At 40.2% G+C, this 23,388-nt stretch overlaps 1 protein-coding gene across 1 annotated transcript in view; it reads right to left on the bottom strand.

Moving 5' to 3' along the window:
* Positions 1-14,304, bottom strand: part of TENM4 (teneurin transmembrane protein 4) — a 334,278-nt gene extending 319,974 nt beyond the window's left edge. The window contains exons 1-2 of the mRNA XM_065729933.1: positions 14,067-14,304; positions 8,483-8,752 (exon numbers count right to left, since the gene is read on the bottom strand). Of these exons, the coding sequence (XP_065586005.1) occupies positions 8,483-8,752; positions 14,067-14,289 (493 nt within the window). The 5' untranslated portion in view covers positions 14,290-14,304. The remainder of the gene's footprint in view (positions 1-8,482; positions 8,753-14,066) is intronic.
* Between the last annotated feature and the right edge of the window lie 9,084 nt (positions 14,305-23,388).

The following is a 23,388-nucleotide window of genomic DNA, read 5'->3' on the forward strand; positions in this document are numbered from 1 at the left end:
CAAACTCCACCTCAAACCCAAGTATTTTTATTTAAAGAGCAATAGGTCTTTTCTGCTAACACTAGCTGTATCCCCCCTAGAGTATTTCACACCAAAAGGAATTATTTGTGGCACTCAGATAAGTGCAGATATACTTGGCAGCTGACCAGCAATGTTACTAAATACAATTATTTTCCATAAAAAAATAAGTCTCCATGACAAAGCAGTTTAAAATGGTGAAGGAGAGGACAAAAATTAACAGTGTAATTGAAAAGAACGATAAATTCTTACCTCCTAATATTGATTTTACCCACCATCTCCCCCAGTATTCAGGCTGTTAATGAGTTTATAGAGTTTGGGCCTTATTCTCCTGCTTAATGGCTTCACCATCATCACAATACTAATAACAAGATATCTATACACTAATCTGTATTGAACTTCAGTTCACTACTGTGGAGGTTTTTAATGTCAGCATTTGTTCATGCGCAGTACAGAAAATAGAATGCGTATGGGACATATCATATGGAAACACAGATGAAATACACAGAAAGCCTTCCTTTTCTGTAAAGGCAAGCAGGCCTGTGATGACATAAATTAGCCTTAGAAATGAGTGGGAATCCTTTCACTGAGAACCAAAGTGAAGATACTATTCAGTAATGCAGCAGTTTAATTATTAAACTCAGATTAATCTCACGTACCTTCATCCTCTAAACTGGGAGTATGGAAGCAGTTGGCACACTCTCAGGTCCCCTGAGTGAGCTTGGTGGTACCAAAAGGAGCTTCAACCTTGGGTGGGTTGAATACTGCCTGAGAGACAGTGTCATTCAATTCTTTCCTAGTTAAAAAGGCTTTTTTACACTCAAGGGACAGGGTTTGGTTGAAAATGAAGAGATGTGAAGTGTGGTTTTTTTTTGCCCTAAACCTGATCAGTATATCATCCCATCAGGATAAAAGTCTATGAGACTCTTGTGAAGAAGTGAGGAGGTGCCTCACCTTTTCACTTTCAAGAAGCATCTAAGGTCTAATGTCTGAAAAGGACAAAAGAGAACAGAAAATGAGAGACATTAGGAATCCATCATCAAGGATATCAGCAGTTAGAAAGTTGGATCACAAGAAAGGAGGACGTAACAGCCTTCAAGGGAGACATTTTTCACCAGAGAATGTTGCATTTTGGATGATCGTGTGGCAAAAGACTCCTTTTTAGGACTAATACTCTTCAAAGGAATATTAGTACCTTTATGGTTGGAGGGCCCAAAGGCAGATTCCTTCCCCCGACCTTCACATCTCAAGTGCTCATCAAGTCTCTGAATATCTCTATAAAGCAGCTTCAATTGCAATCAGGCTGCAATATAGGAGCACTCCCAATGTAATATCAAAAAGTAAAGGAAGAGTGTAAAAATGTCCAGGAACTGAAACAGGGAAGGGGATTAGTGAAAATCCCTTTCTGGATCTGCTGCTCATTTTGGTAGTTTTCTCTATCTCCTACAACTGATGATGGATCTTCAGTCTTAAGGGTTCTGGCTAATTTTTATTTCAAGTTGGAACATCTTGTTAATATTAAGGTTACAACTGATAGGAGGCAAGTGAAAGATGACAGCCAGCAGATGCTTTATCTTGACCTGGAAATTCTAATTTATTCCTGTCTTCCTCAACTCAAAAAGCATAAAGGAAACGTAAGAAAATTGAGCTCACAGCACATTACTTTAAGAAAATTTATCTATTTTGAAAAAGGATTTTTTAAAATCTCTTCTCTAAATTCTCCAGAGACTGAGTATCACATTTATGCCTACATCTTTTGCAGAAGAAGCAGGTCTGAAGCATACACTCATTTACTGGAAGTACTTTATAATGCACTATTTAATTCAAAGGAAAAAAAAAAAAAAGAAAAAGATGTTGCTGCAACCACGGTAACAATATTAACAATGGAGTGTATGAAGCCTGAAAGGAAATTACTCAGCAAAACATGGTAATAAAAGAAAAGTCACCATGGATTATCAACTAGAGTATTATCAAATAATTTGTAATGCTAAGATTACACAGGAATTCTGTTACTGCTAATTGCATTGATTTATTGAACTGTAGTTTGAGCCAGTAGTTTGGGTCAACATGGTTTGGGAAACAGGGAAGTAAATGTAAAGAAGACTGAGTAAAAATCTTTCAGGGGTAGAGGTTCATAGCTATAAAGGAACACCTTTCAGGACCACTGGTAGATACATTACAGATAACATTAGGAGGATGTGCTCCAGACAACCAAAGAGAACAAGAGAATTACACAGAAATAATTAACATTTGCCTAATGTCCCACAAGATATTGTGGAAGAAAAAGGAGAAAATACCTGGACAAAGATGTGAAATTCAGGAATACGTGACTTGACAATTAGAACAGCTTTCTGATTCACTAAGTCAAAATGCATGCAAGAAACCTGGTGGTGAACAGTGTATTGCACTGTGTTTAAACAATACTGAAATTTACAGCTTGCTGGGACTAGGTCTGAAAATGAATTTTCAAATTTTGCTGAGATCTACATCAGACACAACTGAAAAAAGTGGAAAAATTAGTTAGATTTCTTAACTACCCAGGAGAAATAAAATTATATAGTTTCTTTGGTGTTCCTTGCTTGAAGAACTTGTCTTGAATTATTTCCTGCTATAATATATCCCCACGTTTCTAAATATCTTATACGAGCATTTGTTTCTATCAAGTCCTAATTTCCTATGCAGTTTCTTAAGCACTCCTTCCAGCAGCAATAATGGCTTTAGCAATGTGGAATCAGAAAGTGTGGCGGTTACTGCAAGAAATGCTCTTTAAATCATGTATTATGTCAATTAAATGGCTAAGAGTTGGGTCTGTGATGGTAGAACAGGCAGAACTATCACATGAGCTTTCCAGCTCCTGATTGCTAGTGCATTTCAGTTTTATGAAAGCATATGATAATTTTCTAGGAAGGCAATTTATGTGATAGGAAAGCAAAAATTAACTATAACGTATTCACTACCTTCCTAGTCATGCTGGTGAGGTTCAGAAAGCGGGTTGGGATATGGGACTGGTTGTTTCCTTGACAGTTTTAAAGCTCATTTAAATGCACCCCAGAACAGCAGTGACTAAAAGAAAAATTATTTCTCTCTGTAGGATGTGGGTCCCGCAAAGTAAAATGAATTGGTACTCTTAATCTTGTCACCAAGTGAGTAAGTGTTTGAATTGCTATACTCACCATACAACTTCTGGTACTGACTGGTGATTTCAGAGGTGATGCCAAAGACAAATGGACCTCGACATTAACTTCTTCTACTACACAGAGGAAACCAACAGATGAGTGGCAGAAATGTTGGGGCTGATTGTACTTGCATCCAGATCATGAAGCTTTGAGTTCCAACGATGCCTATCTCACTCTTTCTACTCACTTAAAATGCAGGTAGAATTGTTGGCAGGAATATGCGCTTCCTACTCAGTCTTTTAATTACTAAAGTGGAAAGGAGGACACACACAGAATGATTTAGCAGGGATTGCCTTGCAGCCTGATCTTCAGCTTCCACTGTTGTTAGATCTAAATTTTAATTTATGTCTACTGATCTCTCAATCACACTTCAGCAGCACTTCTGCAATGATTTCTTTACACAATCTATCACAGTTGAGTAGTTGATTCTGTATTGTCTCCAGCTTGGTCAAACTGTCTTGAGCCATCTGATGTTACTTATCCTGCCCATGAGCTCCTTCTGGTTTCTTAATACTGTCCACGTTCTTCCCAAGGGAAGATGAGGATAAAGAGAAACTTCAGCTCCACTCTGCACATCTACAGGACATTATTCACTCCTAAATTTACCTGCTACTGAAGAAATGCTCCCCCTCTTTCTTGCTCCTTCTCACATATAAACAGCTGTGTACTTCAGTGGACATTAGGCTAAACTCAGGTTAAAACTAAAATGAATACTCAGTTCACCTCAGCTTTCATGGAATAGCTAAGAATTAAGGTCAACTCCACTTTCACAAGGACAAGTGTTTAAAATATGGTTGTACTGATGATTCTGAAGCAACTGTGCTGAATAAACCAGTTAGCTCTCTATCACATTGAAGGTAGACACAAAAGTATTAGGTTTTGGTTTGGTTCAGTTTTGGTGAATGGAAGGTATTCTGGATGGAAATATCAACACTTCTTTGCCCTTCTCTCGTGTTTAAATCTATAAGGTGACTCTTTGCATGATTCATAAGGATGGATGTAGGGTAGGACCTTCTCTATAGAGCAATTCACAGTCTTTGTCATAGGAACTTAACCACAAAAACCATCCATCTGTGCATCTGTTAGGAGCAGCCCGGATAGTCAAAAAGCCTGAAGTTCTCAAAACCCAATCTGAACTGTTCTGCGTAGCCCTCAGATCAATCTCAGCAATGCTATAAACTATTGAAAGTGGACAAACTGATGTTGAAAAGGCCAGCAGGTGCAACCATTCTGACTGAGGCAGCATCTGGTCTAGACCATTGCCAGCTTCTATTTCTCATTTACACCTCAGAACTTTTAAATTGGAAGTTCCCAGACTTTTTCAACTATCTCTACCAATGCCTACTACCAACACACAGTTTATCAGGAGAGGAAGATCACAGTGGCTTTGTTCAGTTCAAAGAGATGGCCAAAGGGAGATACAGTTGATGTCTTCTAACAGTTTTAGGTGTGAGGATATACAGAAGACAGAAACAGGTTGCTCTTGAAAGTGCATGGTGAGGAGATGAGTTATAGCAGTAGAAATTGTGACTACCTCCAAGGAGAAGAGTTGTTCACAATGAGAATGATCAACACCAGAACTGACACAGAGGTTGTGTACTCTCCAGTATGGCAGATACTCAAATGCAACTAGTTAAAGCACAAAACAATCGGATCTAACCTCCAAGTTAGCCCCACTTTAAGCTGCAAATTGCTGGATCAGGGACTGATAGTGGTGACTTCCAACAGAAATTACTCTGTGGCTCTGTATTTTTGTGATGACAATTCTGTGATTAGAAATATTTTGGCTGAATTGCTGCAAAATAAGTCGATTGCAGGAAGACAATTACTGTGTTCTCATTAACTGTGTTCTTTATATTAAAGAGCTGCTAGCTCAGTGCAAAGCCTGTTCAGGGCTACCTAAGGTAATGTTGGTAAAGTCATTGTCAGGCTCAGATCCATTGACTGCCTCAGGAACTTCTTTTGTTTGAATCAGTCTTACTGCAAACTAATATAGCAAAAGTATTCTCCAGAATTCTTATTTAGACATTCAGTACTGAAGTCCTCACCATGCATGGATGATGTGAGTTCACTATTTCAGCTTAATCTAGATCACACTGCAAAATATCCCTTACGTTTCATTAAGTGCCTGCTACATTAGCAGTACAGACTGATCGCATTAGGCTGGAGGAGACATAGAGATGATTCTTCCATTACCTTTTTTCTGCCAAGTGAGCTGTCAGGTTGAGAAAAAAGCATTGGCCATCTGAGGAGAAGCCATTGAGGCTGTTTGGTTGTGCAGCAACTGATCTCAAGGCAATGACAGTGTTATAACACAGGCTTACCTTACTGAAAACAAACTCATATCTTAGTGAAGGTATTCAACCTTCTGGAAAGCCTGAGAACAGTTCAGATAAAACATCAGGTTTTTCATGCCAACTGCCTGTGCACGTGATTTATGGACTGCAATATGCCATGGAACCAGATCCCTTCATCAGTTTCCTTAAAGATGATTGGATTGTGGCTGTACTTACTGAACAGAATATCTCTTCCTCCAAGGCATCTCCACTCCTCAAATAAACCTGAAAAAGCTGAGGGAGCTGGACCTCTTGTTTTGCAAGAACACAATGAATATCTCAGTAGAATTGTGGATCAACAGCTTTGGATTTAGAAGCATCAGAGGCAAATTCTGATTATTTATTTTGGATAAATAATGAACAACGTAAAAATCGCTGACGTTAACCTTCGTTGGAAAAGTTATTTTAATGGGCCCCATAAAATCTTCTATTGATGGCAGGTTCATAAAGCTCCTTATTGACTTCAGCTAAAGGCTATAACTTCTATCAATACTGTCAACAATTAATATTGACTAATAAAGTTATCCTGTAAACTGAGTCATAGCATTATGTTACTTTATGCTGCCATTAGCAAAATTTCATGTCATCTTGAAAACATTTCTCCTATAAATCTAGGATTTTTTAACATAGCCCATGTGATGGCTGGCTGGGTAGGAACACTGCTTCTGTGCAAAATGAGGAAACAGAGCAACCTTCCTATTTGCATGACAAAATTTCTGAAGTGTATCCCAGACTTTGCTTTCTCCAACTGCACATTTAAGATTGTGAGGGTTTTGTTTGCAAATATTTGTCACACGTTTATCTGTGCCAAGAAATTACGACATGGAAATGTCCAATTTTTATTTGTGTATTGTAGGGGTTGGAAGGGACCTACTGAAGGCTTCAGATTTTGTCCTTCGTCTTTCTTTTCCTTTCCCTCTGCATCTCGTGTTTTGATTGTTTATATCCCAAATTCAATTGAAACACCTATACTGAAATTACGGATCTCTCAGCTCCAGGCACATTTTTCCAACTTGAACCTGGCTGGGTGTTTTTGCTGTCTACACAGTGAAGTCTCAGTTCAAGCTCTCCAGCAGCACAGTTCAGGTAGTAATATTTCCCCTTGCATTCCAACACCTCTTTTTTTTTTTTTGTCAGTATGAACAATTAGACACTAGTCACCACCTCTCTCTAGATTCTATCAATGCTACACAGATTTTGTATTTTTGAGTATGATACAGCCTTTCGCATACAAAACACTCAGTATCTAAGACAGTAAATGCTTTGGGCCCAAAGAATCTTCTAAATTTGTACAGCACTTAAAATCCTGCAAGTATGTTCTCCACTTTGCTGTCTTCACTTTTCTAATTGCAATAAAAAGCTGGTCCAACAAATGGTTAGCATGTCATCAAATTTATAGGAAGAAGAATTGGAGGTTGTCTCAGTCCTGACATGAGAACTACTGCCTCTGTTATTAGTTTCAGTAAAGCCTTTCAAAGCATGCACTGTTGCTAATGTGTTGTTGCTAATATAATTTCATTTGTAAGTGATATGTAGGTACAAAGTTGCATTTGAATGGGTAGAGATAGCGTTACGGAAACTGGTGCAAAAGGCTCTGTCAGCTAATTCAATTCCTCCCTCTTAAGGAGGACAAAAAGATTAAAATTCTGCGCTTTCCTTTTCTTCTTTGGCATGGAAAGAAAGATGTATGGGATAGGATCATGGCTGCTCACACCACCATAAAAAGCAAAGGAGAATGACATGCATATGTGAGAACAAAATGGAATTGCATGGTGTTTGCTTTGGGTTTTTCAGTCATTTGTTGAGAGTGTGCATACTCTAATCAACCCTCATAATCTCTTTTTATTTATTGAAACACGAGGCTAGAAAGTAAAATACTAAACTCCAGCATTGTTATCTGCCTGTTCTAATGGGTGAAGATAGCCTATAAGATGCCACACTAACAAACTTAAAAAATATATTGTAAGGACAATTTAAAAATGAATTCTGCACATCCTTTAAAGAGAAGGTCGTTTATCTTTGAACTTTGCCTAATACATCATTTTCACTGAACAGAAACTTAATAAGCTTCTACTGTAATTTCGTTGGAGTTAAACATAAAATCATGTGGGTGGTGTATGTCTCGCTGTGTCATGGCTTCCCAAAGAAAAGTTATCATCATTTGTCACTATAATACTGTGGCAAAAAGCATAAAGAGAACAAGCCATGCAGTCATTTCACATCAGCTTTCAGTGCTGAGCTTAAGCTCCTGATGACTTGGCTATATTAAGAAGCAGGCTGTGCCATAATTGAATTAAAGGTGCAAAGGCTTATATGGTTGTGTGAACCCCCAGGTCACGCTGCAATTGAATCAAAATCCTCTCTCCTTCCTACTCTGCCTGGCAGAACTGCTGACCAAAAGGTTCACGGGACCTACAAAAGGCATGCAGGAGTCCCTTCAGCAGGGGATGCAAAGTTATCGAGATAAAAAATCCGTGACCTTCAGCTTTTATTTCTCATGAAGAAAAAAGCTTCTAAAAATATTTCACCGCCGTTTTCCTTCAGAGAGCAGTCAGCCAATTTACATAAATGAAACGGCTCCTGTCAAGGAACCAGCGAGGAAAAGAAGGAAATTATCTGCCCCGAAAATCTGTAGCAAAGATAAGAGCAGCACTGGCCAGGGGAGGGGAGATTTAAATGCTTTTTGTCTGAAAGGTCGCTACAGAAAGCAGAGAAAGTATTACAGCCGCTTAATGATCTCTGTCTCTGTGATAAATAAGTACGAGCTTCTCCAGCAGTTTATTAACAAACACTCTGTAGGACAGTACAAAAGGCCATGACATGGGGCTATTAGAAGAGCATTTTCACTGAGTCTGATAAAAAAAATAAAACTAAGGAAGATTAAGGTGCAGTGCAAGAAGAAGCATTGCTGGTAGAGCTTGAGGCTGCATCACATGCGGTGCCATCACTTACCGGTTTCGGTATTCTCATGCTCCGTGTCCGTGAGGGTGAGGTTGGAGTTGGCCCGGCTTGACAAGCAGGAGCTGCGTCCAGATTTGGTGTTGCGTCCCCAGAGCCTCACAGGGTGCTCAGGTGACATGACCACGTCCGCCTCCGTGTCGGCATCTGAGCCAGCACTGATGGAGTAGCCGCAGTGAGGCAGCCCAATATCAGTCCGGTACAAAGTCCCATGGGTGGGCGTCACGTCTTCAAGACCCAGCTCTCGCAAAGAGAAGTTGGCTCCTGGAATCACAGAATCGTAGAAAAGTTTGGGTTGGAAGGGACCTTGAGGATAATCAAGTTCCAGTGCCCCTGCTACAGGCAGTACTGGATCAAAATGCCCTGGGTTTCATCTGACCTGGTGTATGGGAACTGTTGAATCACAGCCTGAACTACTGATTGATCACCAGAGACAAGTACTGAGTCAGCCACAAGGGCACAGGTGAAGGCAATGTACCTGTGTGACCAGAAGGGGTGAAGTCTGGCTCCACCTCTCCCAGACCCCATTTAAGGGCTGACCACCACTGGGGAAGGATCTCTTGTTGGAGACCCCTCCCTAGTGGAGGCATCAGCACGCCTTGACCGTCATGAAGGTGAGCCTTCCTTTTCTTTCCCAGTAGCCTCTGTATCATCTGTATGAAGCCATATGGAAATACACCATCCTCTGTACTATTCCATCTGAATTCCTTTCTTTAAAACAATTTGCCCTACACCTGGCCTTGAACATCTCCAGGAATGGGGCATCCATGACCTCACTGGGCAGCCCATTCCAGCATCTCACCACCATCTCAGTGAAAAATGTCCCCCTGACATCTAATCTATATTTTCCCTCCTTTATAAGTTCAAAACCATTCCCCCACATCCTTTCACTATCTACCCATGTAAAAAGTTGATTTCCTTTCTGTTTATAATCTCCCTTTAAATCTTGGAGTGTTATAATGAGAACTCTCCTCAGCCTTCTGTCTTCTCCAGTCTGAAAAGTCCATCTCCTTCAGCCTATCTTTGTATGGGAGGTGCTCCAGATCTCTTACTATCTTGGTGGCCCTCCTCTGGGAGAAAATGCAGCAGTCTGGTTATTCTTTAATAGGGAACAGGCTTATCAAGCATGTTTCAGTGGTGAAACTATTCATCTCCAGTCTTCATACATGACCCTGCTTCTTCCTGAGTCCTAGCACCACACTGAAAGTTCACATGTTTTGTTTTGATGGCTAACTATGCCATGACCAAAAAACAGCTGAATTCATGTCTCTGGAGCCTTACCCCTGACAAAAATTCAGGTCTTACTCCACAAAATTATCATGTTTGAAAGTAAAAGGATGGAGAGATCTTGGAATTCTTTAGAAGAACGAGAAAGTAAACTTTGGAATGAGTCAAAGATGGGAATGAAATAACTAAAAGTCCTATCATAGCCCTTGTAACTCCACTACTGTAGGAAATTTGAATGAGTTTTTCTCCTTGAAATCGCTGCAATTACTTATTGGGGTTTTTAATTTCCTTTGGTGAGCTGACTTTCCCCTTGCTGACCACTCACAACTTGACTAAGTTTAGCTATTCATTCTTACACAGCCACAGCAGAGATTATTTGGCTGCAAATAGATGCAATTGTTCAGCTGACTGAAAACATAACCTCAAAAATAATTCCTGAGTTCATGTCTAGTTACATGCTGAGCTTTATAATCAGACCGAATTGATGTGAAAGTCTTCAAATATTAGCACACTTTGTTCAAAAACTTACATGAGAAAGCTGAGGAGAGCAATTAGTGGCTTCATTTTAATCCACATTATTTATTAATGCATGCTTTTATTTTGCAGCCCTGAATGCCTTTAAAGGACTTTTGCTACCTGTGAAAGTCTTTATCTGCGCATTATGTTTGTATGGCACAATGAGCCCCACTCCTGTTACACCATGCCTCGATCAGATGGATTAAGGAACTTTATCTACAGCCAGTAGGAGGCATCAGGCCCTGGATTGTGGCCAAGTACCAACACCAGTGATCAAAATCAGTCTAGCTGGCTTCCTCCTGTTACTTCAATAAATTAATCCCCTCAAATCAAGAGAGATGTGGAGCCCAACAATGCCAAGTTTTATGAACAGGTTTCAGACTCAGTTTTAGAGCAGTGTTTGCAGCTCAGACATGTTTCTACAAGCAGAATCTCAATGCATAATCACCAGGAATGTTCAGTCCCCAATCTAGCTTGGAACAGCAATGTTCTTATCTATTCATTACTGAAATTCGTTCATCATGTCTGGACCTCAGTCCCAAGGTTGCATCCAAAAGTGAGTTATGCTTTTCTTTTTACACAAAACCACACAAGCATGTGGTTCTCCTTGTGTTTGTTTTGTTATGGTGGAAAACATGCATCCAATAGAAACAGATTTCTGCTTTTTCAGAGTCTGGTTTCATGCCTGTGGGAACAATCTGGCTTGTCCCTATGCCCTGCTGCATAGGGAAGGGCTCACATTATAGCACGCATGCCCTTAATGATCACTTGGCCCCAATAAACCATTATTTTAGTGTGTGTTTTTGTTCTGTTGACTTTGCAGCTTGTAGAGAAGAGAGAGAAGGAAATGTTTGAATGCAAAGTGAATAATGGGACTGGACAACGTTTCCACATCAATTTAGAGAAGGAACTGTTTCATGTCAGGAGGAAATGACCGTGGTCCAGCCGGTTATGGATCTACAGCTGATAACACTTAAACTATTTAAAATATTCATGAACTTCACAACTTCTTAATTGAGCAAAAAAGATTAAAGCTTTCAGAGTGGACAAAAGGTAGCTTGGGGCTCACACATCCGTACAAATCTGGAGCCTGGCTTGGGGAGCGCAATGCAAACGTATAGCAGATTAATCTGTTTGACTTGGCTGCAAAACAGTCTGAAAGAACATCCACTACTACTCCATGGCATGAGGTAGCAAATGAACTTGACCTTAATTACAAAAGTAGTATCTCTCCAGAGACCTCACTTTTCACTCCTGGTTTTGACTTTCGAGCAAAGCTGGATAGCTTTTAAACTATCTGCCGTGGAGTAGGAGAAGATCATCTTTTGGTTTTCCTCGTGCGTTTGAGTCACCAACTGTGTTGAGTCTCCAACTTCCCTTGCAAGGAGCCACATTCAACATCATCTGACACATCAACATTCAGTGTGATTGATACTCTCCAGTAACAGCAGCTCATAAATTATGAAAAATGACTGCTACAATTAACTGAAAATCAAATTTATTTGCAATAAACAGCAGGAGATGCATCGATTTTCATATTCTATGCTCACTGTTGCCTTTTAAGCTGGTAGAACTCAAGTCAATAAAAGGAAGATAATAAATATCTGAGACTTTTTAATTCAGATCTGATCTATTTTTTCCTGTGCTGACTTGCACGTTTGCTGGCACTCACACTCTAGCTATAACCATTTAAATGCTGACTTGTTTATTTACTGAATTTATTTGGTCAATTTGAAATGTTTCCCTCCTCTGCCTTCCAAACCAGCTCAGGAGAGAAATTCACTTTGCCTAGTTGATGTCATGAAAGATATAATAAGTCTTGGTTTCAGTTGGCATTAGGCCAAGCAGCACCATTAAATGAGGTCCATTCATGACTTTATGTCAGTGGAAAATTTGGCATAGGAAGTCCAGAGCAATTGTTATCATTCTTCAGGGCAGCTTTAGGACTATCTGGATAAAATGGGAAAACATCATAAAGTTAAAAATGTGTGGGTGATATATCTGAAGCAGAACCAGGCCCTGACATGGTTAATCTTAACTTCTCAATCAATTTCAGCCACTTTAGACCATAGGTTTTTAAAACACTTCAGTATCCTTCAAAATTTTTCTAGGGAAGTATGAGTTTCTGCATAACAAGTTTATACCCCCTGTCAACAGGCAGGATTTTCTTTATCTTTTGTGAACTTCTTAGGAGAAGTCCATAGACCTGCATGGCCTCAGACCCACAGGTTGAAAACCGCTGACCTACACTAATTCACATCTCTCCTGCATAGTGAATATATTGTATGGAGTGAGCAAACTCAATGACCTAAAAGGTTTCCTTTTCTTTATAACTTCTTAGATTCCTTAGAAAGGATGAAATACTTTAGAATTGCTAAGAAGGAAAATCCTTTTAGGATTGCAAACTTCTACTTAAAACACCTACTGCCCCTTTTGTTATTTATTGCTTGCTGCAACTTTCCTGAAACACAAATACTATGTGGCCAAAGAGACTTAAGTAAGTCATTTTGCTTGTGAATGCCTTAAAGATGTGTCTTGCACCAAAAGCACAACTACATGGTACTTGAAGAGTGAAAATAAGCAGCCTTCAAGTCAAACTAGTGCAGTTGTATGCAATCCCTTTGGGGAATCAACTTCTCCAAACTGCAGTGGGTGAGCTCAGAGTAGGGTCAGCTCTTTTACGTTCCTTGGCTGGAATGCTGCCTCTTCCATTTTACTTTACCATTTCATGTTTTCTCTATGGACTTCTAAGAATAATTTATGTGAAACCCTGCTTGGTTTCTGAACTAAGTTACTCATGTCTCTGCAGAAAAATGAAGATAAGGCTATAGCAGTGGCCAGAAATCTACCTCATGTAGGCAACAACAGCAGCAAGAATGTAACTGCTGACTCAAGGCTACCAATAAGAAGGAAAATATCTGGAATCTTTATTAGGACTCTGGAGCCCACGTGGACTCATGTACCTTCAAATTGTCATAGATTCTCTGACCCATATTCACTAAATGGAATCCTAAAACTCTTCAAAATGTCTTAAAAATGTCTCTTTACCATTGTTCTGAAAATGGAGCATGTTCCTGTCTAAAACCTGCTGCCTGCAGGCCATATGCAGTGCCAAGGATAGTTTAGCCCACCAGCAGTTCAACTGGCCCACTTTTTCCAGGTTTCTTGGATTTTGCTGTAGCCCAGACAAACAATGTAAAAATGGTACTCTCCTTTGGTTGTCTTCTGTATTGAGATCCTTGTTGATTTCCTTCGTGACAGAGTAGGCACGTTACATAGCTTAAAGGACCCCTGAGCAGACAGGGGCTTAAGAAACTCTGAAAGGGTAAGGTTGGAAGAGATATTTGGAGGTCATCTCTTATGTTTATCACTTGCTCAAGTAGGGGCACCTGAAGCATGTTGCCCAGGAATTTAGAAAATTTTCCATGCAGTATCAGTACACGTAGAGACTGACTGTGCAGTGTGCACCCATTGGGTCTGGTTTAACTGTAGGAAGTGTCAAGGGGCTGTTACAGATGCACACAACATATATAAGGTATACTTTAGTTTCTAGAATATGGGATAAAGGTAGTACTTCCCTGTACTTCCAAGTTATATAATTAGAGTATGCCTTTTAGTAAATGCTAATGCTTGTGGTATCCCACTTAATGACATCAGTTTGCATGCGTTTCACATCTGTGTAAAACACTAAAGATGTTCCTTGCTTGTTTTATTTCATTCTATCTTGCTGAAGTCACACAGTCCTTCAAAGGTAGCCCCCATACAAGCCCCAGCTCTCAACACTGAGCTGGTTAGCGCACGCTGCTTACAGTAGTACCTACTCAGATGCACTCACCTGCTCGGCAGAACTCATCGGCCTCCTGGTGCACCATGTCTTTGACCCGATTGCTGTAGGTCAATCTGGAGTCCTGATCATAAGCCTTCAGGGTCTCACTGGAGCTATAGGACTTCTGAGGAGCCTTGCTGTCCTCACTCTCGGCTGAAGAGCTGGTGTAGCGGCGCTCCGTGTCGCGGCGCCGAGTCAGAGATCGATACGGTTTCCTTTCTTTTACATCCATGGCACTCTTGTCTGAGTATTCAACATTAAAATAATGACGCCCGTATATCGGTCAGAATGGAATAATCTGGAAGAAAAAAATAAAGAAATAGGGCTTAGGCTCATGCCTTTGGGCACCGGAAGGCTAATCTGCCTTTCATAAACTCTTGCACTAAACAAAAGAGATGTTACTTAATGAACTGCAGGAATGCCCTCCTAGAATAATTACTAATGGAAAGAAAGTCTCAATTGTGTGTTACTCAGAACTACACTAATCACAGCAGCTAATGGGTCACACACACGCAGAAACCTGCATCTGTCTGAACTGGGCTCACACTTGGGGATTTCAAACAGAGTGTGATTTTCTGAGTTTCATTTCCACAGGAAGTGATTCAGACACCTCCTGGAGGCATATTTTCTGTACATCAGTCATGCAATCTCTGGGAAACCAGGCCCCTCTATTTGGGTACACTGAAGACTTTGGAAGATGCTACTCAATGCTTTTTAAGTGTTTTGGTACCTCATGAGCTTAGAAGGAATGAACTAAAAAATGAGAGACAACATAAGAAAACAAGTGAGCAGAGAGGGAGAGGAAAGATGAAAGAAGAACTAAAGGAGTGATATATGGATGGTAGTCAGATGAAAATGTCTTTGTATTCAGAGGGCTCCTCTTAACCCAGCTAGAAATATATTAGAACTTAGCAGAACTGAGAAAGTGCAAATAACTGATAGTGCTCTCCTTCATGTAACAGCATGGCCTGGGATTTATGCCTGTGGGAAACCAGTGTGTATACGCACTGACATGTACGCACACATCTGCACACAGAGAAAACTGATATCAGAAATAAATCATGTATTGAAAGTATTTCTGCCAAAATAACGTATGCATTGTCTTTTCACAATAAGTTTATCAAATGAAACAGAAAGCACTGAAAAAACAGACAACAACTTGCAGCAAGATGGTAAAATACATTCTTGAACGTCTTAACTTGTTTATGGGAAAAAATACTGCAAAAACCCACAAACCAAACACAGAAATCTGCAATTACAGGCTGTTTCTTGGGAGCTGATCTGTCTTGACTGTGAAACAACATGAGCCGTGTCTCTGAATGCCACATCAGGGTGTGTTTTCTTTTTTTATTACAGCACTTAAAAACAGAGAGGAAAAGGAACGGAAAACACCTATCAGTCCTCATTTTTGTTTTTCATTTTGAATAAATATGGAATACACTGGCAAGGAATAAATCACATTCTGTTAGCATTTCTCCCTGGAAAGGCTAAATCCTGAATGTGCTACACCATGGATTTGTGCTGCAGCTCAACATAGCTACAGCACAATAGTAAAGGTGAGAAGTGTTGTGACTTTTACAGGTTGGTTTAGAGGGATGTGATGTAACACAGCATTTGTGGCTCTCCAGGCTATGATTCTATGAGGAACGGAAGACCCTGAGCACAGTTTCTGATACCCTACAATTCATAATAGTAATGCAGGGGCTTGAAGGCAGCATTTTATTACGAGTTTCTCACTCGCTGAGCTGTCTGGAACAAACATAACTAAACGTATTTTCATGGTGATGAGAGAATGTGGGAGGAAACCTCTTCCCTCAGCACTGGCGAGGCCACATCTGGAGGGGTGGTTCCAGTTCTGGGACCCCAGCACAAAGGTGGCCTGGGCATACTGGAGAGAGCCCAGCACAAGGCCAATGGGAAGATGAAGGACCTGGAGCTGCTCTGCTGCTGAGAGAGTTGGGACTGTATAGCCTGGAGGAGGCTCTGGGGGATGCCAATCATGGCCACAAATCCGTGTGGGAGGTACTGAGAGGATGGAGTCTGCCTCTGCTCAGTGTGGCCCAGAGGCCTCAGGCACAACCTGGAGCCCAGGAGATCCCTCAGGGCACCAGGCTGCACTGCTGTGTGCAGTGAGCAGAGAGGGGCTGGGGGCAGGAGCCCTGGACGTGGTGCTGGGCACCTGGCTCTGGGTGTCTGGGCTGGGGCCCTCAGGTGCCTCCAGCCTTTAACACTCTTTGATTCTGTAATTCTTTGATGGGAGAGCTGCAGGATGGCCATGAGATATACCTCCAGTTGTGCTTCCTATAGTTGTGCTTCCTATTTCCACAGTTCTACTCACTTGGGTTTGTCCCCTTAACCTCCAAAAGGAACTCATCAATGACAGAACCAAATTCCAAGGGCTTGTACAGTTCCTGTGGCATTCTTCCCGGAAATTAAGATGCTGCTTTAAAAAGATCCACTGAATTCTATCCCATTCTATTCCAGTGATGGCAGCAGACCAACTTCACACATCCTATTTGTCAGCAAATCACATAGAAACTACCGAACGCAAATGGAACGATTGGGAGCGTATGTCATAAATGAGCTTTACTTAAGTCATCTGTAGAGCTTTTGAGCACCCATTTGATTGTAAACATGTGTTTAAACCCATCAAGCTCACTGACTTATTTTCAGTCATGAGCTATGTACATTAAATGCAAACGGGACTGCTCAATGGCCAAAATTTATACACGTTAAACAGTTTGCAGAATAAGGGCCTGAGAGTTGAAACTATGCCCTGAAAGAAGAAGGAAAGATCTTCTAAGGAGCTGCTTAATATAATAATAGTGTTTATGAGATCTACCAAATATAGATGGACATTTTGCAGTCTTGAATCAAACTTACTGATACCTTCACACTGCAGGAAGATAAAAGAAATAGAGAATCTGATTGCTTTTCAGCGCACTATCTTCCTCCTCTAAAAAAAATGAAGGGTTTTTTTTGCCTGAAAAATTGCTATTTATTTATTTATTTCCAATTGTTACTGAATTGGTTTATCTCCTTTATGTCATCTCTGTTTGTATAACATTGTTGAGAGGAGTGGATTTGTTATGCCTTTCAATAAAACACCTTAAAACAGGCTCCTTCATGAGAATGCTTTTGTAAGAGAACACTGAAATTGTGGTTTATTATCATGGGGGATTGGGGAAACAAAACTCGAGTGAGAAATGTGGAGGCTGTATTCTACAAAAATGAAATGAGGAAAGGGGACTTCTATCTGCTCTTGAGGATTGCAGTAATTCCTACCAAAGGTCAGCCATTTACACACCCTCTGGTGGGAGATGCACACATGCCAAAAAACCTTTCTGCACAGTTAGAGCCACAAGGTACAAACAAGGTCTGTAATTACCATCAGTAACCTTCCAACTTAGGAAATGGCCAAAAAAACATCAGGAAATTGACTGAATTCCCACCAGATGAAGGTTTTTCTTTTTGTAAAGGGAGGTGAAAAACTGAAATACCTCCTACAGTTCATCAAAAATAGCCCTGTAAATTTGCACCATTCACATACACATTCCTCTATAGCAGTGCATCAATTCCCAATTCATTCATGTCTTTATAAATTTAACTTTCCTCAGCCCTTTTTTTCTCTCCCTTTTGCTGCTTGTAAGGAGAAACTTTTCAACAGGAAACGTCACCCCCAAAACACATAATGAAGTTGCCTTTTTTCTTTTTCTTTTCTTATTTAAGGAGGAACTGTTGCATGTAACTGACTTAAGTATGTTTCCAGCACCTCTCCATGGACACATGATCCTTGTTTTCTCCTTTTTATGGCCAAAATCTCAGCTGGTTTAGATACCTCACCATCAGTGGAATTCTGATGGGGAATTTGCCTCTCTGATAGATTATTATATTTTATCTGCTACTCCTGGTGTCTTGATTTCACTTCTGCTAAGGTTTCATCCATGTCATCAACACTTCACATTTTTTTCTGACTTCTCTGGCACACAGTGAATAGAAAAACTCACATTTGTTTCTGTTACATACTCAACTACCAGTTTCCTTCTGCCTCTAGCTCACTATTGTTCATAATTTAAAAGTTTTCCAGAAACTTGCTGGACTGATATAAAAAAAATATTATTGAAGGCTTCTAATACTGTCCTTTCCACTCCTTCAATCTCGATCCCTCCATAAAGCTCAAAATCCTTTTGCTCTAAGCTATTTCCACTTGGAAAAGACGTTCTTTTTCTATGATGCAGTGTTTCTGTCTCTGTTCGACTCTTTCATCATCCTGCTGTTTGCATAACATATCAAATTTCACCTTTTTTTTCCCCTCCAAGACAATTAATGGCAATAGCCATTCTTATTTCTGACAACCCTCTGAGCGTACAAAGCCAGCTGGACCACAAGCTGGTTTGGAATACAATTCACAGCAGAAGCATCCCTCTGGCTTTACTTACTCAACTCTGAAAATCTCACTGACCCCAGCAAGGGTTACAAACAGGCTAAAGCGCATAAAAATCAAACTCCTCAACAAAGTTGCGTTTTTCAGAGATGTGAGGCTCTTCTCATATCCTTGAATATGTGCTGAGAAATGGAACAAAAAATGGACTTTCTAGTTCTGCTGCAGTAAGTGCACTGCTTATTTGCAGCTGTTTTTATTTTTCTTTTGCTCTGGTTGGCTTCCAAATAATCCTTTTTATTATGTTTTATCCTTTATATCTATCCTCCTCATTCTCGGTTCCGTTGCTTTTTGTTGCTCTTTGGAGCTTTGATTAACCACACCGGCTTTGTGCTGCAGAATCGCACTCAATGAATGGAGAGGGGAATGATTTATTTTCTGAGTCACTGCTCAAAAGACAAACTTCCATCAATCAAAACCCAGACAAGAGAGTGTGACACCACAAAGCGATATGCTAGGAGGCGCTTACAGCAACAGGGACAGGTGGTCTTTGATAGCTGACTTACATTGCAGGTCACTAATCACAGAGATTAGCAGCAAGGTGATAGACAGCACCTGTTCTAGAAGGCAGCATGTCATATCATCCAATTTTCTGTCAAAATGAGGGTGTTTAAATGGTAGAGATAGCTTTATGTGTCTCCTATATAGTTTGGCAACAGAGTGATGAGAAAGCTGGGAGAGTGAAATATCTTTTCTCCATGAAGACATGAGCATGAATCCTGGGTTGATTCAGTTCACTTTTGTGCTATGGGAGGCAAAGTTTTCCTCTTCGAAACTGCTTATGCTAAAATGGCATAAACTAACTGGGCAAGACCTGTTTTTTTTCTTTATAAAATAGATCTTCTCATCCCACCACTTTGGACAATTTTTTCCCTAATCTTTTATTGCTGCTGTCCTTTGTAGGATGAATGCAGCCACAGAATGCTGAGGAGAAAGATAGATTTTGTTTTTAAATTGTTAACTAAGACCTAATACTAGTAAGTGGAAAGCGGGTGTCCTTTTCTTCATTTTATAGAGAATGGATGAGACATAGGAAGGCAGAGTAACTTGCTCAAGGTTGTATAAGACGAAAGCAACAGAACAAGAGTAGACTCTTGATCTCCCAGGCTGACTGATACTCAGCCTTAGATTTTTTTGAGAAACAAGTCACACGAGTGCTTCAGAATACTTAATTCAAAAAGTCTTTGGCAATCCATGTCTGATACCTTTGTGTGAAAAGAGTAGCATGAACCTCAGGTATTATTAACAAGATGCTCTTTCATGTTTGGATAGTGCCCTTCAGTCGGAAAAGCTGTGGAATATATACAAGTACAGCTATGTCTGACCAGTGAAATCCCATGGGGAGTGATGAAAATACCACTCGGAGTCATAAGTGAGAGAGCTTTTCACCCAGTTATGCACCCAGAACACCAAGAGATGTTGGGATCCAACAGTCATGCTATTTGGGAAGTTAGCTCCAATTCAGGATCCCAAGCTTCAAGTGAATATGTTGGGTATTCAGATTTGTAAGTGATACTGTAGCTATAGTTATTAATGTCCTACACTGTTATCACTTCATATTTGCTATCCTAGCTGAAACAACTCAGTCCTGTGTTACAGTTGCCACTGCACTTTGTTGAGGATGCAAGCACCTGGTACCAGGCTCCATGTTCTGGTCTTGTGAATGCAAAATAATGAATGTGGGAGATCTTTTCTGGCCATTTCTATTTGTCTGAAAAACTCTGTGATATTGCATGCTATTCCATAGCTGATATGAAGCACAAACCTGGCATAAATGTAGTGTAGAATGCTCTCGTGTTTTCAGCAGGTATTTAGTCATCTACTTAGAGGTAATTCAAATTGAATTCGTATTGCCAGGTGACTGTGGGCTGTAATGATCTGATCTTAGCAAATATATGACCATGGCTTAAATGGCATGATAGTATTTACCAGGATTCTGGGAGATTCTTCTATAGCGTAAGAGATTCCTGCGCTTTTTATTAAACTTTAATCTTCAGATTTATAACGGAGGTTTGAATCCCAGGGACTCCTTGTAGGAAATAAATTAACCTGTAGGTATAACATCCTTTCACATTTTTGGCAAGGATTTTGGAAAGAAGCAGGCACAAGAGAGAATAATGAGAAGCTAAGTTAACTGCTTGGCTCTAACCCAGCACTTGAAGAAAATAACAAAACCTCTTCTTTTCTGGACACAACCACTAAACCTTTCTTCTGCTGGTAGGGGACTTGCTTGGCAATTGGTAACATCCTGTCCAAAAGATGTGGTTTGTGACCTTACTGTAAATAAATCTAAAACTGCAAGGAGCTTGAGGTCCAGAAAAGCTTGAAACAGTAGTGGAGATTTGAAGTACTGTGGGAAAACACGAAGTGGGCTTGAATGTAGTTTACCCTCATTATTTCAGTTTTGCAAACTCATAGGTCTCCTCTTGAACTGCAGCTTTTCACCTGTGATGGGGTAAGATTTGGGGGCCAGAAATTAAAATATTTTCAAATACTTTTTGACTACTGTGAGCAGTGTGCTGTTGTTGTCATCAAAATCCTACTCTGGCTTCACCCAAAATGGAAATTACTTGGGAAACAGTTTTATTTTTATACTGAAATACAGTTTATTAGACTAGTAAGCTATTCTTGGACAAAGTGGATTTACTTCAAAACCTCAGTTTAATAGATCATACACACAGCTACATGTCCAGAGAGGCTGTGGATGCTGCCATTTCTGAAGGCATATGAGGCAAAGCTGGATGTGACTCTGGGCAGCCTGGTCCAGTGGTTGGTGACCCTGCTCACAGCATGGGGGTTGAAACTAGATGGTCTTTAAGGTCCTTTTCAACCCAGACCATTCTGTGATTCTATTTAAGCAACAAATGCCAGACGAACCAGCCTGAAAGTACAGTCTGATTCAAGTTCCAGATTCACATTTTGAATCATGCACAATCTCAGGCTCAAGCACTGAGTTTTTAATCTGCCAGGATACCACAGTCTGAGTGGAACCAGCCTGTGTATTAGTGAGCCTCAGAGTGAGGAAAAGATGCTGGCATCAAATGCAGAAGTGACATCTCCATTGCAGGCAGTCACTGAATGAATCTCACTAAGGTACACTGCACTCCTTCTACAAAGCACCACCTGACTATGGGCTATTACCTAGGATACAGGAGATTTCAGTCTTAAATCTGAATCAGGCAGGAAAAAATCCTGAATGTGTCTCAGACATCCCAGGTGAAGGCACTACGCAGAGGTTTTCAGAATCTGCTTAGGGGAATCTTTGCTTTTTCTGCTGGAGAAAAAAAAAATGGTCTAAGTTGTTTTATTTTTTTTTCTGAAAAGCAGAAGAATGTGTTTTAAAAATCTTGAGACATCCCCTAGACAACAAGAAATAACTGCTAGAAAGATCATTCAATGTGGTGAAAAAACTTCTTGTTTTGGAAAAGCTTTGTATCTAATTCCTGAAGAAGAGAAGGCTCTGGGAAGACCTCTTTGATACCTTCCAGTACCTGAAGGGAACTTATACATGGGAGGGAGAGGGACTTTTCACAAGGATTGACAATAAGACAACAGGAAGGGTTTAAAACTAAAAGAGGAGAGATTTAGACATGTTGAGAGGAAATTCTTTACTAGAGGGCAGTGAGGCCCTGGCGTCCACTGCCCAGAGACCCTTCTGGGTGGACTCTAAGATCCCTTCCAACCCAATCCATTTTATGATTCTCTGGTTTTCCATGGCCTACAAGATACTTATGTTATAAGATGATGACCCATAATGAAGTGCAGCAAGAACACCAGGACATCCCATGCACACCTTTGTCATTTAACCTCTTTTCCCACCGTTTGGTAAGAGAATACCAATTAGATATATTTTCTTTTGCAACCTTCTCTACCAAGTAAACTGAATAAGAAGACTACACTACTCTATTAACTCTAAATGAGCTCTACTCAACCACAGAAAATGCATAGATTTCTGTGAGATTACAGGAAGAAGAAAAAAAGAGGAAATAAAAGCCCTTTTCTGCATATAGATGTATATAAAACAAAACGAGTCATCTTGGTAGAGTGTCAGAGGACAACTGAATCGTTTTTACACATTAAATTTCTTGCAGGACTATGCATTAACTGATCAAATGTCTGACTGTACTTAACTCTATGCTTATTGAGCATTAAGTTGTGTGTCAGATTTGACCATCCTGTGAAGAACTCACATCATAGTTCATGGGAGCATGATTAAACTGGTTCAGAAAAAAAGGACTAGCAAAAGTTATATCCTGCCTCTTGGTCTTGGGTGCTTTTGGAAAAGCAGGAAGTGTTTAGGAGCTGTGCTTTAAGCAATAAGCTTGTTCATTCCTCTTGTTACACTCACAGTACTCTAAGGCTCAACAGATGTCTTAGTTGGGCAGCGGGGTTTGGCAGTCCTTCATTGACCCATCTTCTGTAGATTTTTCTAGTTCATTTTGACACTCAGATACTTGTGGCCTTTGCAACATCCTGTGAACAGTCCCATAACGTAATTATGTGTTGTGTGAAATAGCACTTCCTTTTCTCTGCTTTAAACTCTCTGTCTGATGTCTACAGGTCTTGTCTCTTCTATGAGGATACTGATGAACCCACAACCCTTTCCATGAAAGCAAGGCTTTGAACTCACACCCACTTTCAAACTTACTTTATTTATCATTCTTATGGTTAATTTGTGAACTGGATGAGGACTGTAACTTGTAGGAAAGAAGGTATGTCTGCCTTTCTTTCCTGCAGTCACCTCTGCAGGGTTTAATCCTGCCTCGAAACACACTGACAATATCACGGGTGTTTGCTCCGGAAAAACTAAGGACAAGAAAACAGTTGGTAGATAAAGTGTACACTTTGTCATATATTTTTACCCTCTTATGTAAGTAGCATATTGGTGTG

This window comes from Cyrtonyx montezumae, unplaced genomic scaffold, assembly GCF_038088225.1.
Source record: "Cyrtonyx montezumae isolate F1298 unplaced genomic scaffold, pur_monq_1.0 scaffold_12, whole genome shotgun sequence".
Classification (NCBI taxonomy): Eukaryota; Metazoa; Chordata; class Aves; order Galliformes; family Odontophoridae; genus Cyrtonyx; species Cyrtonyx montezumae.